The 13,054-nt window shown below is 33.8% G+C and overlaps 1 protein-coding gene across 1 annotated transcript in view; it reads right to left on the bottom strand.

The window, feature by feature from the left end:
* CYLC1 (cylicin 1) overlaps positions 1-13,054 on the bottom strand; it is a gene marked incomplete at both ends in the record, with an annotated part of 134,475 nt that overhangs the window by 49,265 nt on the left and 72,156 nt on the right. The window contains 10 exon segments of the mRNA XM_082865120.1: positions 2-507; positions 511-590; positions 593-686; positions 690-999; positions 5,132-5,134; positions 5,136-5,205; positions 5,208-5,223; positions 5,227-5,249; positions 8,498-8,534; position 8,538. Coding sequence (XP_082721246.1) covers positions 2-507; positions 511-590; positions 593-686; positions 690-999; positions 5,132-5,134; positions 5,136-5,205; positions 5,208-5,223; positions 5,227-5,249; positions 8,498-8,534; position 8,538 — 1,140 coding nt within the window.

Here is a 13,054-nt window from a genome sequence, read left to right as displayed (position 1 = left end):
TTTTTTACCCATTTTTGTATCCCCTTCAGATTCAGAATCAGCATCAGTAGACACAACATCCTTCTTGGCATCCTTTTCCTTGTCATCTTTCTTTGAATTTTTCTTTGCATCTTTTGAATCTACAGATTCTTCTGCATCCTTCTGGTCATCTTTTTTGTCATCTTTCTTTGAATCTTTCTTTGCATCCTTTGAGTTTCCAGATTCTGCATCAGTAGACTCTGTGTCCTTCTTTGCACCCTTCTTGCTGTCTTTCATTGCACTTTTCTTATCTTTCTTCTCATCTTTCTTTGCATCCTTTGAATCTTCAGATTCAGCATCAGAGCCCTTCCCTTTTGTATCCTTTTTTGCATCCTTCTTTGGAAGCTTTTTAAAATTATTCTGTGAGTAGTTATTTAACCACATATCAAATTCCATGGGTTCAGCACCAGACTCCTCTAAATACATCATTAAATCCATATTTGAACTACTTTTTGAGCAAATCTCTGATTTGGCATCACGATTGTTCTTTCAGCTCCTATAATACTTCTTTGTACATATGGATTCAAAATCCATCTCCCTGGAATCCTTTGAATATCTCTTATCTTTTTTTTATCCTTTATTGAGACTGACTTAGAACCTTTGGATTCTGGGTTTGCTTCTGAATTGGACTTTGACTTCTTAGATAGTTGGCTTTCATGTGATGATTTTCATGGAGTTTTAACTGCTTTATTTCCTCTTTTAGGTTTCTCATTATTTACTGTTTTCTTGGATTCTAAAGTTGTTTTGTGTGGGCCTATAGCTTTCTTGGAAACTTTCTTCAAATTTATTCCTTTTTTGCCATCTTTGGACTTTTTAGATTCTGCCTTTTTAGAATGAGTGATAAGAGTATAAGAATGTCTGAATGAAGCCTGTCTCCTGATAGTTAAATTAATAGATGACCTTTGAAATGTTTTTCTTAATGAATGTATTATCCATATATGAGCTGGCTTCTGAGCTTCATCTAAATTTCTTTTGTCATGTCTATGAAAAAAATTTGGTTAGAATAATGATGTGTTTTTTGAATTAGTTATATCTTGTTATATTGAAACATAAAAATAGTCTAGCTTTTAGATAACCATCTATTTAAATAGTTTTTTTTTCCTTTTCAACATTCTATGTGTGTTTGTGTGTGTATGTGAGATAACTCCACTTTGGAAATAAAATAAATTTAGGAGGAACCTTAGAATTTCCTCAGTGATTAATATTAGGATCAGAGCAGGCCCACATGATCCATGACATTTCAGGTCCTGTCCTCACAACTGATAATATGTTCCATTTGGACTCCTACAGGGGAGAGATCTTTTGGAACATTTAATGTACCCCTCAGCCCCAAGTCAGATCAGAAATAAGCTGATGCCCTTGAAGGTTGTTATGATAATTCTTATGATAGGCTACAATTTTATAGACTTCAGGCCTAGCTTGATTTCTACACCTACTTTCAAGGTCTCTGAACAGATTGAAAGCCTAAGATCCCTGCTGTGAAATACTGCCAAAAACAAAGACATAAAATAAAACAAATATTATATACACATTTCTTAGTGTAACAATAGTGTATATTTTTTACTCCAACCCAAACATTTCTCAAATCTGGTTGTCATAGTGGCCACATAGACTAATTTACATTTACTTCTTATACTCCTTCAGCTATCCATTAGGGATATCACCAGTCAGTGAAATTGTTATATGGAATTAAAGGAGGACAATGAAGAGAAGCATGAAACTTTGATCTCTACAGATGTAAAAATGACCATTGAATAAATGCATTGACTGTGACCCTGCTTTGGGAGATACTTTTAAAATATATTTTGATATCTGGGTGACCTCGGTAGGCTAGCTTTTCTTTTTGTTAGTTGATAGAATAACGTCACTTTATAAAAGCAGTAGAAAACGTGAATCTCCAAGTATCTAGTATTTGAATGCCAGATTAAAGAAAATGGAAAGGCCCTGAAACCTCATCAAGATGGGCTCCTCAAGTAGTGAAATTGAGACTGTGATTAAGAATCTTCCAACAAACAAAAGTCCAGGAACAGATGGCTTCACAGGCGAATTCTATCAAACATTTAGAGAAGAGGAAACACTTATCCTTCTCAAAATCTTCCATAATATAGCAGACGGAGAAACACTCCCAAACTCATTCTATGAGGCCACCATAACCCTGATATGAAAACCAGACAAAGATGTCACAAAGAAAGAAAACTACAGGCCAATATCACTGACGAACATTGACGGAAATATGCTCAACAAAATACTAGCAAAGAGAATCCAACATCACATTAAAAAGATCATACACCATGATCAAGTGAGGTTTATTCCAGGAATGCAAGGATTTTTTCAATATATGCAAATCAATCAATGTAATACACCATATTAACAAATTGAAAGAGAAAAAACATATGATCATCTCAATAGATGCAAAAAAAGCACTTGACAAAATTCAAAAAACATTTATGATAAAAAACTTCCAGAAAGTAGGCATAAAAGGAACTTACCTCAACATAATAAAGGCCATATATGAAAAACCCACAGCCAACATCATTCTCAATGGTGAAAAATTGAAAACATTTTCACTAAGATCTGGAACAAGGCAAGATTTTCCTCTCTCAACACTATTATTCAACATAGTTTTGGAAGTTTTAGCCACAGTGATCAGACAAGAAAAAGAAATAAAAGGAATCCAAACTGGAAAAGAAGAAGTAAATCTGTCACTGTTTGCAGATGGCATGATACTAAACATAGAGAATCCTATAGATGCAACCAGGAAACTACTAGAGCTAATCAATGAATTTGGTAAAACAGCAGGATATAAAATTATGCACAGAACTCTCTTGCGTTCCTATACACTAATATTGAAAAATCTGAAAGAGAAATTAAGGAAACACTCATATTTATCATTGTAACAAAAAGAAGAAAAAACCTAGGAATAAACCTACCTAGGGAGAGAAAAGACCTGTATGCAGAAAACTATAAGACCCTGATGAAAGAAATTAAAGATAATACAAACAGATGGAGAGATACACCATGATCTTGGATTGGAAGTATCAACATGTGAAAGTGACTATACTATCGAAAGTAATCTACAGATTCAACGCAACCCTTATCAAACTACCAATGGCAGTTTTCACAGAAAGAAAACAAAATACTTCACAATTTTATGGAAACACAAAAGACCCTGAATAGCCAAAGCAATCTTGAGAGAGAAAAACGGATCTGGAGGAATCAGGCTCCCTGATTTCAGATTATACTGCAAAGCTACAATAATCAACACAGTATGGTACTGGCACAGAAAGAGAAATATAAATCAATGGAACAGGATAGAAAAGCAAGAGTTAAACCCATGCACATATGGTCACCTTATTTTTGATAAAGGAGGCAAGAATATGCAGTGGAGAAAAGACAGCGTCTTCAATAAGTGGTGCTGGGAATACAGGACAGCTGCATGTAAAGAATGAAATTAGAATACTCCCTAACACCATACACAAAAATAAACTCAAAATGGATTAAAGACCTAAATGTAAGGCCAGAAACTATCAAACTCTTAGACAAAAACATAGGCAGAACACTCTATGGCATAAATCACAGCAAGATCCTTTTTGACCCATGTCCTAGAAAAGTGGAAATAAAAACAAAAATTAACAAATGGGACCTAATGAAATTTAAAAGCTTTTGCATATCAAAGGAAAACATAAACAAGACAGAAAGACAACCCTCAGAATGGGAGAAAATATTTGCAAGGAAGCAAGTGAGAAAAGATTAAGCTCCAAAATTTACAAGCAGCTCATGCAGCTGAATATAAAAAAAACAAACAACTCAATGCAAAATGGGCAGAAGACCTAAATAGACATTTCTCCAAAGAAGATATACAGATTGCCAACAAACACATGAAAGAATTCTCAACATCATAATCATTAGAGAAATGAAAATCAACACTACAATGAGATATCACCTCACAGTGTTCAGAATGGCGATCATCAAAAAATCTACAAACAATAAATGCTGCTGAGGTTGTGGAGAAAAGGGAACCCTCTTGCACTGTTGTTGGGAACGAAAATTGATACAGCCACTATGTAGAACAGTGTGGAAGTTCCTTAAAAAAGTAAAAATAGAACTACCATACAACCCAGCAATCTCACTACTGGACATATACTCTGAAAAAAACATATTTCAAGAAGAATCATGTACCACAATGTTCATTGCAACACTATTTACAATAGTCAGGACATGGAGCAACCTACATGTCCATCGACAGATGAATCAATAAAGAAGATGTGGAACATATATATAATGGAATATTACTCAGACATAAAAAGAAACGAAATTGGGTTATTTGTAGTGATGTGGATGCACCTAGAGTCTGTCATACAGAGTGAAGTAAACCAGAAAGAGAAAAAAAAATACCATATGCTAACATATATACATGGAATCTAAAAAAAAAGAAAAATGGCTCTGCAAAACCTAGGTGCAGGACAGGAATAAAGACACAGACCTGGATAATGGACTTGAGGATACAGGGAGGGGGAAGAGTAAGCTGGGGTAAAGTGAGAGAGTGGCATTGACATATATACACTACCAATTGTAAAATAGATAGCTAGTGGGAAGCAGCTGCATATCACAGGGAGATCAGCTCGGTGCTTTGTGACCACCTAGAGGGGTGGGTTATGGAGAGTGGGAGGGAGATGCAAGAGGGAGGAAGTATAAGGATATATGTATATGTATAGCTGATTCACTTTGTTATAAAGCAGAAACTAACACAGCATTGTAAAGCAATTATGCTCCAATAAAGATGTTTAGAAAAAATTGTCTCCTCTTCTAAGACTCAAATTTTATATGTTGTTTTGTGGCTGGTTAAATTTTTCTGATAGATCCCTCCAGTTGCAACATTAGATTCTCCAGCTTACCTAGACTATGAGGTATATAATGCCTTTGAAATTGAGAACCACGTATAAATAAAGTTTAATCTGAAGTAGTTGGAGGCAGTCTACTATACAGGGAGTTATAAATTTAGAAATATCTGCTTCCAATTGGTAGTAAAATTCAAATTATATATATATATATATAATTTATATTTATATATTGTCTCATCTTAAATTTCATAATAAATGACATTAATATTTACAAGAACTGCAGTTTGTGTTTCTGAAGGTCTTAATCTCTTTTTACTACCTGGCTGTGGTTGTTTGGGAAATGTAAAGTGAAGTATTGTTGATTTTATAATTTTCTGCTTGATTCCCTGACTGAAATAAGAGAGAATAATAGACAATTTGCAGTTAATAGCCAGACTTTCATCAGCCCTGAACTATTCTTGAGCAATAAATATATTAAGTTGTCACTCAAAATATAGCTTTCCCCCCTGGAGTTTGTAGTTTATTTGCATATTAGTTAGGAAAGATAAAAACTGATTTCTCCATTTAGCACCAAAATAACTTTAAAATGACATTGGTAATTTTATTTTCTAGAGGAAACCAATTTTCACAGTTACATAAATCATAATAATTACAATAATACAATCAAACTGTAAGAAGGGAAAATAGAGAAAAATTCACTGTTTCCATCAAAACATCTCCATCAACTCAACTGTGTTGTTTTTTTTCTTTATGTCAATTTGGTTGGATTGCAGCAAATATAACATCTTTTTTTATAATCCCAATAATAGCTAGCACAATCCCGAGAATAGTCAGTAAAACTCTCGATTCCTTAAACCTAAGTGCATCTTTTAGTTCTCTTCTGACCCCAATGACCTCCCAAGTCACAGAAATTACGGCCATAGACCCAAATGCTACATGAAGGTCTGAAACCCTTATTTAAAGAAAGGGCATGAAGCTTGTCTTTTTGCCTTGTTTATGGTTTCCTTTACTGTGCAAAAGCTTTTACATTTCATTAGGTCCCATTTGTTTATTTTTGGTTTTATTTCCATTTCTCTAGAAGGTGGGTCAAAAAGGATCTTGCTGTGATTTATGTCATACAGTGTTCGGCTTATGTTTTCCTCTAAGAGTTTGATAGTGTCTGGCCTTACATCTAGGACTTTAATCCATTTTTAGTTTATTTTTGTGTATGGTGTTAGGGAGTGTTCGAATTTCATTCTTTTACATGTAGCTGTCCAGTTTTCCCAGCACCACTTATTGAAGAGGCTGCCTTTTCTCCACTGTATATTCTTGCCTCCTTTATCAAAGATAAGGTGACCATATGTGTGTGGGTTTATCTCTGGGCTTTCTATCCTGTTCCATTGATCTATATTTCTGCTTTTGTGCCAGTACCATACTGTCTTGATTACTGTAGCTTTGTAGTATAGTCTGATGTCAGGGAGCCTGATTCCTCCAGCTCCATTTTTCTTTCTCAAGATTGTTTTGGCTATTCGGGGTCATTTGTGTTTCCATACAAATTGTGAAAATTTTTTTCTGGTTCTGTGTAAAAAGCCAGTGATACTTTGATAGGAATTGCATTGAATCTGTAGATTGATTTGGAGAAAATATTTACAAATGAAGCAACTGACAAAAGATTAATCTCCAAAATTTACAAGCAGCTCATGAAGCTCAATATCAAAAAACAAAGAACCCAATCCAAAAATGGGCAGAAGACCTAAATAGATATTTCTTCAAAGAAGATATACAGATTGCCAACAAACACATGAAAGAATGCTCAACATCGTTAATCATTAGAGAAATGTAAATCAAAACTACAATGAGATATCATCTCACACTGGTCAGTATGACCATCATCAAAAAATCTAGAAACAATAAATGCTGGAGAGAGTGTGGAGAAAAGGGAATCCTTTGTTGGTAGGAATGTAAATTGATACAGCCACTATGAAGAACAATATGGAGTTTCCTTATAAAACTAAAAAGAGAACTACCATCTGACCCAGAAATCCCACTACTGGGTATATACCCTGAGAAAACCATAATTCCAAAAGAGTCATGTACCACAATGTTCTTTGCAGCTCTATTTACAGTAACCAGGGCATGGAAACAGTCTAAGTGTCCATCGACAGATGAATGGATAAAGAAGATGTGGCACATATATACAATGGAATATTACTCAGCCATAGAAAGGAACAAAACTCAGTTATTTGTAGTGAGGTGGATGGACCTAAAGTCTGTCATACAGAGTGAAGTAAGTCAGAAGGAGAAAATCTAATACCGTATGGTAACACATATATAGGGAATCTAAAAAAAACAAAAAGTTCATGAAGAACCTAGGGGCAAGATGGGAATAAAGACACAGACCTATTAGAGAATTGACTTGAGGACATGGGGAGGGGGAAGAGTAAGCTGGGACAAAGTGAGAGAGCAGTAATGTATATATGGACATATATGCACTACCAAATATAAAATTGATAACTAATGGGAAGCAATTGCATAGCACAGGGAGATCAGCTCGGTGCTTTGTGACCAGCCAGAAGGGTTGGATAGGGAGGGTGGGCAGCAGGGAGACGCAAGAGGGAAGAGATATGGGGATATATACATATGTATAACTGATTCACCTTGTTATAAAGCAGAAACGAACACACCATTGTAAAGCAATTATACTCAGAAAGGGCATGTACACATTTGAGGGCACCAGAATAGAGTGATTAGGAGGATCAAACTATCTGGGAACTATCAAAAGAAGAGGTATTGAGATAATTCAGATACTTCTCCTGGAGATGGAGAGGTTAATGAGAGATGCGATCATTATACTCAAACATTTAAAGAGCTGGTATATACAAGAATGGTAGCAAAATTAACAATAGGATTGCTGCAACTGCTAACACTTATACAGTGTTTACTATATGCTAGACTATGTTTTAAGCACTTTACATATATCAACTTATTAATCATCACAACCCTTTGAATTAGGTAATATAATTTATAATTGCCTCCATTTTACAGATATAGAAAAATAGAGCACTGAGAGAGGTTAAATTACTTGCCCCAAAATCATAAAATAAGTAGAAGAGTTAAGATTCAAACACAGATAGTTTGGCTCCAGAATACATGCTCTTAATTACAATGTTAGAGATTTCACCTACATGTTTCATGAGGGAATAACTAGACCAATGGATAAACGTTGTAGCAGTGCAAGTGGATTTCAGCTCAATATATTAAGGAGAACTCTTCTATAGTTGTAGCTTTTCAACACCTGGAATATCCACTTTCATCTTTCTGACTATATTTTCCTTCTCTACTTTGAGTTTTGTAATGGTGAATTTTAAAAACAAGAAAACCTTTTGCAAATAAGTTTGATTTTTATAATTAGGAAGAACTAAATATTTCCTTTTAAAATAGCTAGTAGAAACCCACATCAAGTCCAGAAGTACTTTAAACGCACACACACACACACACACACACACACACACACCAATATACATGATTCTCTTAAACTTTAGCAAAAATTCAGGACATTTAAGCTTTATCACATTGAATGGAAGAGACTAGTCATTTTCCATAAAATTATTTTCAAATATAATCTAAATAATATTGAGCTCCAAAGACTAAATCCTTACTTGGTAAGGAATTATCATATGTTCTGATGTTTACTTCTCATCTGTTAAAAAAAAGAAAATGTTTAATTGAATTTGTATTATGGCTAATAATAATAATGACTATTATTACTAAGATGCCTTTAATAGTAATGCTTTGAGAAATCTTGGAAAGTACTCATTTATTCTGGTAATAATTATACTGTCCATCGAGGATACACACGGTATAATTTATTTTTATTGTTTAATTTTTATGGGCTATTTTTAAATTTTTTATATTTTTAAAAAAATTATTTTATTTATTTTTAAATATTACTTCCTTATTAATTAAGAGGAACAGTAGGTTGTGACCACTGTTAATTCTGAGATTGTACTTATATACACAAATACTTTAGAGCATGATTTTTTGACTGACCTAAGCCATCAAGTTTGTAAAAACAAACAAAAATAGGTCAAAATGATCAAATATATTTATATATGAGTCAAATTTATTTTCATTTCCTAAGTACAGCTTTGGTACCAGCACAAAGCCTGGTCCATATTCATCATTAAATAACTACTGACTTACTTAGAAAGATTTTGGAGACACTGAGTAATAAAAATATCTAGTCCAGTGGTTCTCAACTAGAGGTAAACATGATAATTAACTTGGACATTTTTAAAATGTAAACATGTCTGAGAACTGCTTCTGGACCCATGAAGCAGAATATCTGTGTGTGGCTTTATCAAGCCTGTATTTAAAAACTCTCCAAGTTATTTGGAAACTCAGTTGAAGTTAAGAATCACTGCTTTGAATTGTCTTGAAACAGGAAACTTCATAGATTTCTGAAATAGTCAAAGCTTGTGGTTTTGCTTTTACAAAATATAGATCAATTGTCTGTTAGTTTGTGTTGAAACCATATTCATTCTATAGAGTAGCTAGAAGATTATATGGCCTGGGAGTTTGGAAATTTAACAGTTTGGAAGTCTGACATGCTGGCTGGATCACTGCTTTCACATCCTGGGAAAAATACTTTGCATCTGCATTGATTTTGACTTATTTCCTACAGTCTAAAGTAATTTTTTTCAAACTTTCTTTTGAGCACAACTCAATAATTGTGATGTGTGTATAATTCATATTCTACTGTAATAATATACCTTATAAATTATATATTAAGATAGAAAAATTTGATATGAAATAAAATATATAAATTAAAATTCTCATATCCTGTCCCTACAATCCAATGGATTGTCCTGCACATGCACCTCACTTTGGAAAACACTAGAAAGGGCAATCAAGGAACAGTGAGAAATGGGAAAATTCTGCCAACATGCTTGTCTTATATAGATGTGGGCTTAGTCTCAAATTATTGGAAATTCAAATATAGTTAAACCTCTGAAAAGTTTTATTCATTTCAAAATATACTTTTTTAGTGCTATAAATGATTATGTGTATATTCCTTTGGTACATAGGTGATCCGAATCTGTATCCTGACATAAAGGGAAAAATTAGTAATAGAAGCCAGAAGAGAATGGAAGGGTATATTTAAAATTCTAAAAAAAAAAAAAAAAAACCATGCAAATTTAAGATTCTTAACCCAGCAAAATTATTCTTCAAAAATGAACATAACTTGTTTCTCCATTCAACCGATGATAGACATTTAGGTTGCTTCCATCTCCGGGCTATTGGAAATAGAGCTGCAATGAACATTTTGGTACATGACTCTTTTTGAATTACGGTTTTCTCAAGGTATATGCCCAGTAGTGGCATTGCTGGGTTGTATGGTAGTTCTATTTGTAGTATTTTAAGGAACCTCCATATTGTTCTCCATAGTGGCTGTATCAATTTACATTCCCACCAGCAGTGCAAGAGTGTTCCCTTTTCTCCACACTCTCTCCAGCATTTATTGTTTCTAGATTTTTTGATGATGGCCATTCTGACTGGTGTGAGATGAAATCTCATTGTAGCTTTGATTTTCATTTCTCTAATGATTAATGATGTGGAGCATTCTTTCATGTGTTTGTTGGCAATCTGTATATCTTCTTTGGAGAAATGTCTATTTAGGTCTTCTGCCCATTTTTGGATTGGGTTGTTTGTTTTTTTGTTATTGAGCTGCATGAGCTGCTTGTAAATTTTGGAGATTAATCCTTTGTCAGTTACTTCATTTGCAAATATTTTCTCCCATTCTGAGGGTTGTCTTTCTGTCTTGTTTATGGTTTCCTTTGCTGTGCAAAAGCTTTGCAGTTCCATTAGGTCCCATTTGTTTATTCCTGTTTTTATTTCCATTTCTCTAGGAGGTGGGTCAAAAATGATCTTGCTGTGATTTATGTCATACAGTGTTCTGCCTATGATTTCCTCTAAGAGTTTGATAGTTTCTGGCCTTACATCTAGGACTTTAATCCATTTTGAGCTTATTTTTGTGTATGGTGTTAGGGAGTGTTCTAATCTCATAGATTAGAATCTCATTTTAAATCTCATTAAAAAAATCTCATTTTACATGTACTTGTCCAATTTTCCCAGCACCACTTATTGAAGAGGCTGTCTTTTCTCCACTGTATATTCTTGCCTCCTTTATCAAAGATAAGGTGACCATATGTGCATGGATTTATCCCTGGGCTTTATATCTTGTTCCATTGTTATACATTTCTGTTTTTGTGCCAGTACCATACTGTCTTGATTACTGTAGCTTTGTAGTATAGTCTGATGTCAGGGAGCGTGATTCCTCCAGCTCCATTTTTAGTTCTCAAGATTGCTCTGGCTATTCGGGGTCTTTTGTGTTTCCATAAATATTGTGAATTTTTTTGTTCTAGTTCTGTGAAAAATGTCAGTGGTAGTTTGATAGGCATTGCATTGAATCTGTAGATTGCTTTGGGTAGTACAGTCATTTTCACAATGTTGATTCTTCCAATCCAAGAACATGGTATATCTCTCCATCTATTTATATCATCTTTAATTTCTTTCATTAGTGTCTTATAATTTTCTGTATACAGGTAAAATAGAATATTACTCAGCTGTTAAAGGAAACGAAATTGAGTTATTTGTAGTGAGGTGGATGGACCTAGACTTTGTCCTACAGAGTGAAGTAAGTCAGAAAGAGAAAAACAAATACCATATGCTAACACATATATATGGAATCTAAGAAAAAAAATAAGGTCATGAAGAACCTAGGGGTAAGAAGGGAATAAAGACACAGACCTACTACAGCATGGACTTGAGGATATGGGGAGGGGGAACGGTAAGCTCTGACAAAGTGAGAGATTGGCATGGACGTATATACACTACCAAATGTAAAATAGATAACTAGTGGGAAGCAGCCGCACAGCACAGGGAGATCAGCTAGGTGGTTTGTGACCACCTAGAAGGGTGGGGTAGGGAGGGTGGGAGGGGGGGAGATGAAGAGGGAAAAGATATGCGAACATATGTATATGTATAACTGATTCACTTTGTTATAAAGCAGAAACTAACACATTCTTGTAAAGCAGATATACTCCAATAAAGATGTTAAGAAAAAAAAGAAGAAGCTTGCATTTCTGGGGAATGGTAAAAATACTAATTTGTGGTAAACATCAATAAATCAAAGGATTATGCTTTCATTTTTAAGCTAACCACAAAAGAATAATGAAAGGCATTTGCATAAAATAATAGAGAAGGAAATGTAAATAAAATGTTTTATTAACATAAAGGAAAGCAATAAAGGAGAAATAACAAAAAATATGGGACAAATAATAAACAAAAAATTAAATATTATATTTAAATCCAAACATAAAGTAACTACATTAAAAGCAAATGGAGTAAGATTAATAAGTTATAGAAATATTCTGTATAACATTGTGCCTATAGTTAACAATACAGTGTTTTACACACAAAAATTGGTAAGAGGATTGTTCTCATGTTAAGAAAAGTATATGGACTAAGTACACCACTTAAAAAATGAAAATGTCACAGGGGATTATAGGAGATACACCAAGAATATAAGGACACATAATGGTTAATTTTTTTTTAATGGAGAAGGGATACACTGTGCTCACCAATGGATAATAACCTCCAAATGTAAAATAGATAGCTAGTGGGAAGCAGTCACATGGCACAGGGAGATCAGCTCGGTTCTTTGTGACCAGCTAGAAGGGTGGGATAGGGACGGTGAGAGGGAGGGAGACACAAGAGGGAAGAGATATGGGGATATATGTATATGTATAACTGATTCTCTTTGTTATAAAGCAGAAACTAACACACCATTGTAAAGCAATTATACTCCAATAAAGATGTTAAAAAAAAAAAAAAAAAAAGCTCATGGAGCTAAACTAATTTAACTAAGTTAACTTTAAGATAAATAAAAATAAATGGGGACATTTTATAATGGTACAAAGCTCAATCCAATAGAAAGATGTAGTAATTCAAGATTTTTATGTACCCACTGACATAGTTTTAAAAAATATAAAACCAAAATTTTAAAAGCAAAAGTCATAATGTGCAAACTGACAATTATAGTTGGAGACTTTGGCATACTCATTTTAATAACTAATAGACCAAGAAGACAAAAATGTATCAGTAGAGATATAGAAAATTTGAATAATATAATTAATACAACTTGACATAGTATA

Source organism: Leucopleurus acutus (genome assembly GCF_964270905.1).
Source record: "Leucopleurus acutus genome assembly, chromosome: X".
NCBI lineage: Eukaryota > Metazoa > Chordata > Mammalia > Artiodactyla > Delphinidae > Leucopleurus > Leucopleurus acutus.
This window is presented reverse-complemented; position numbering and strand designations above follow the sequence as displayed.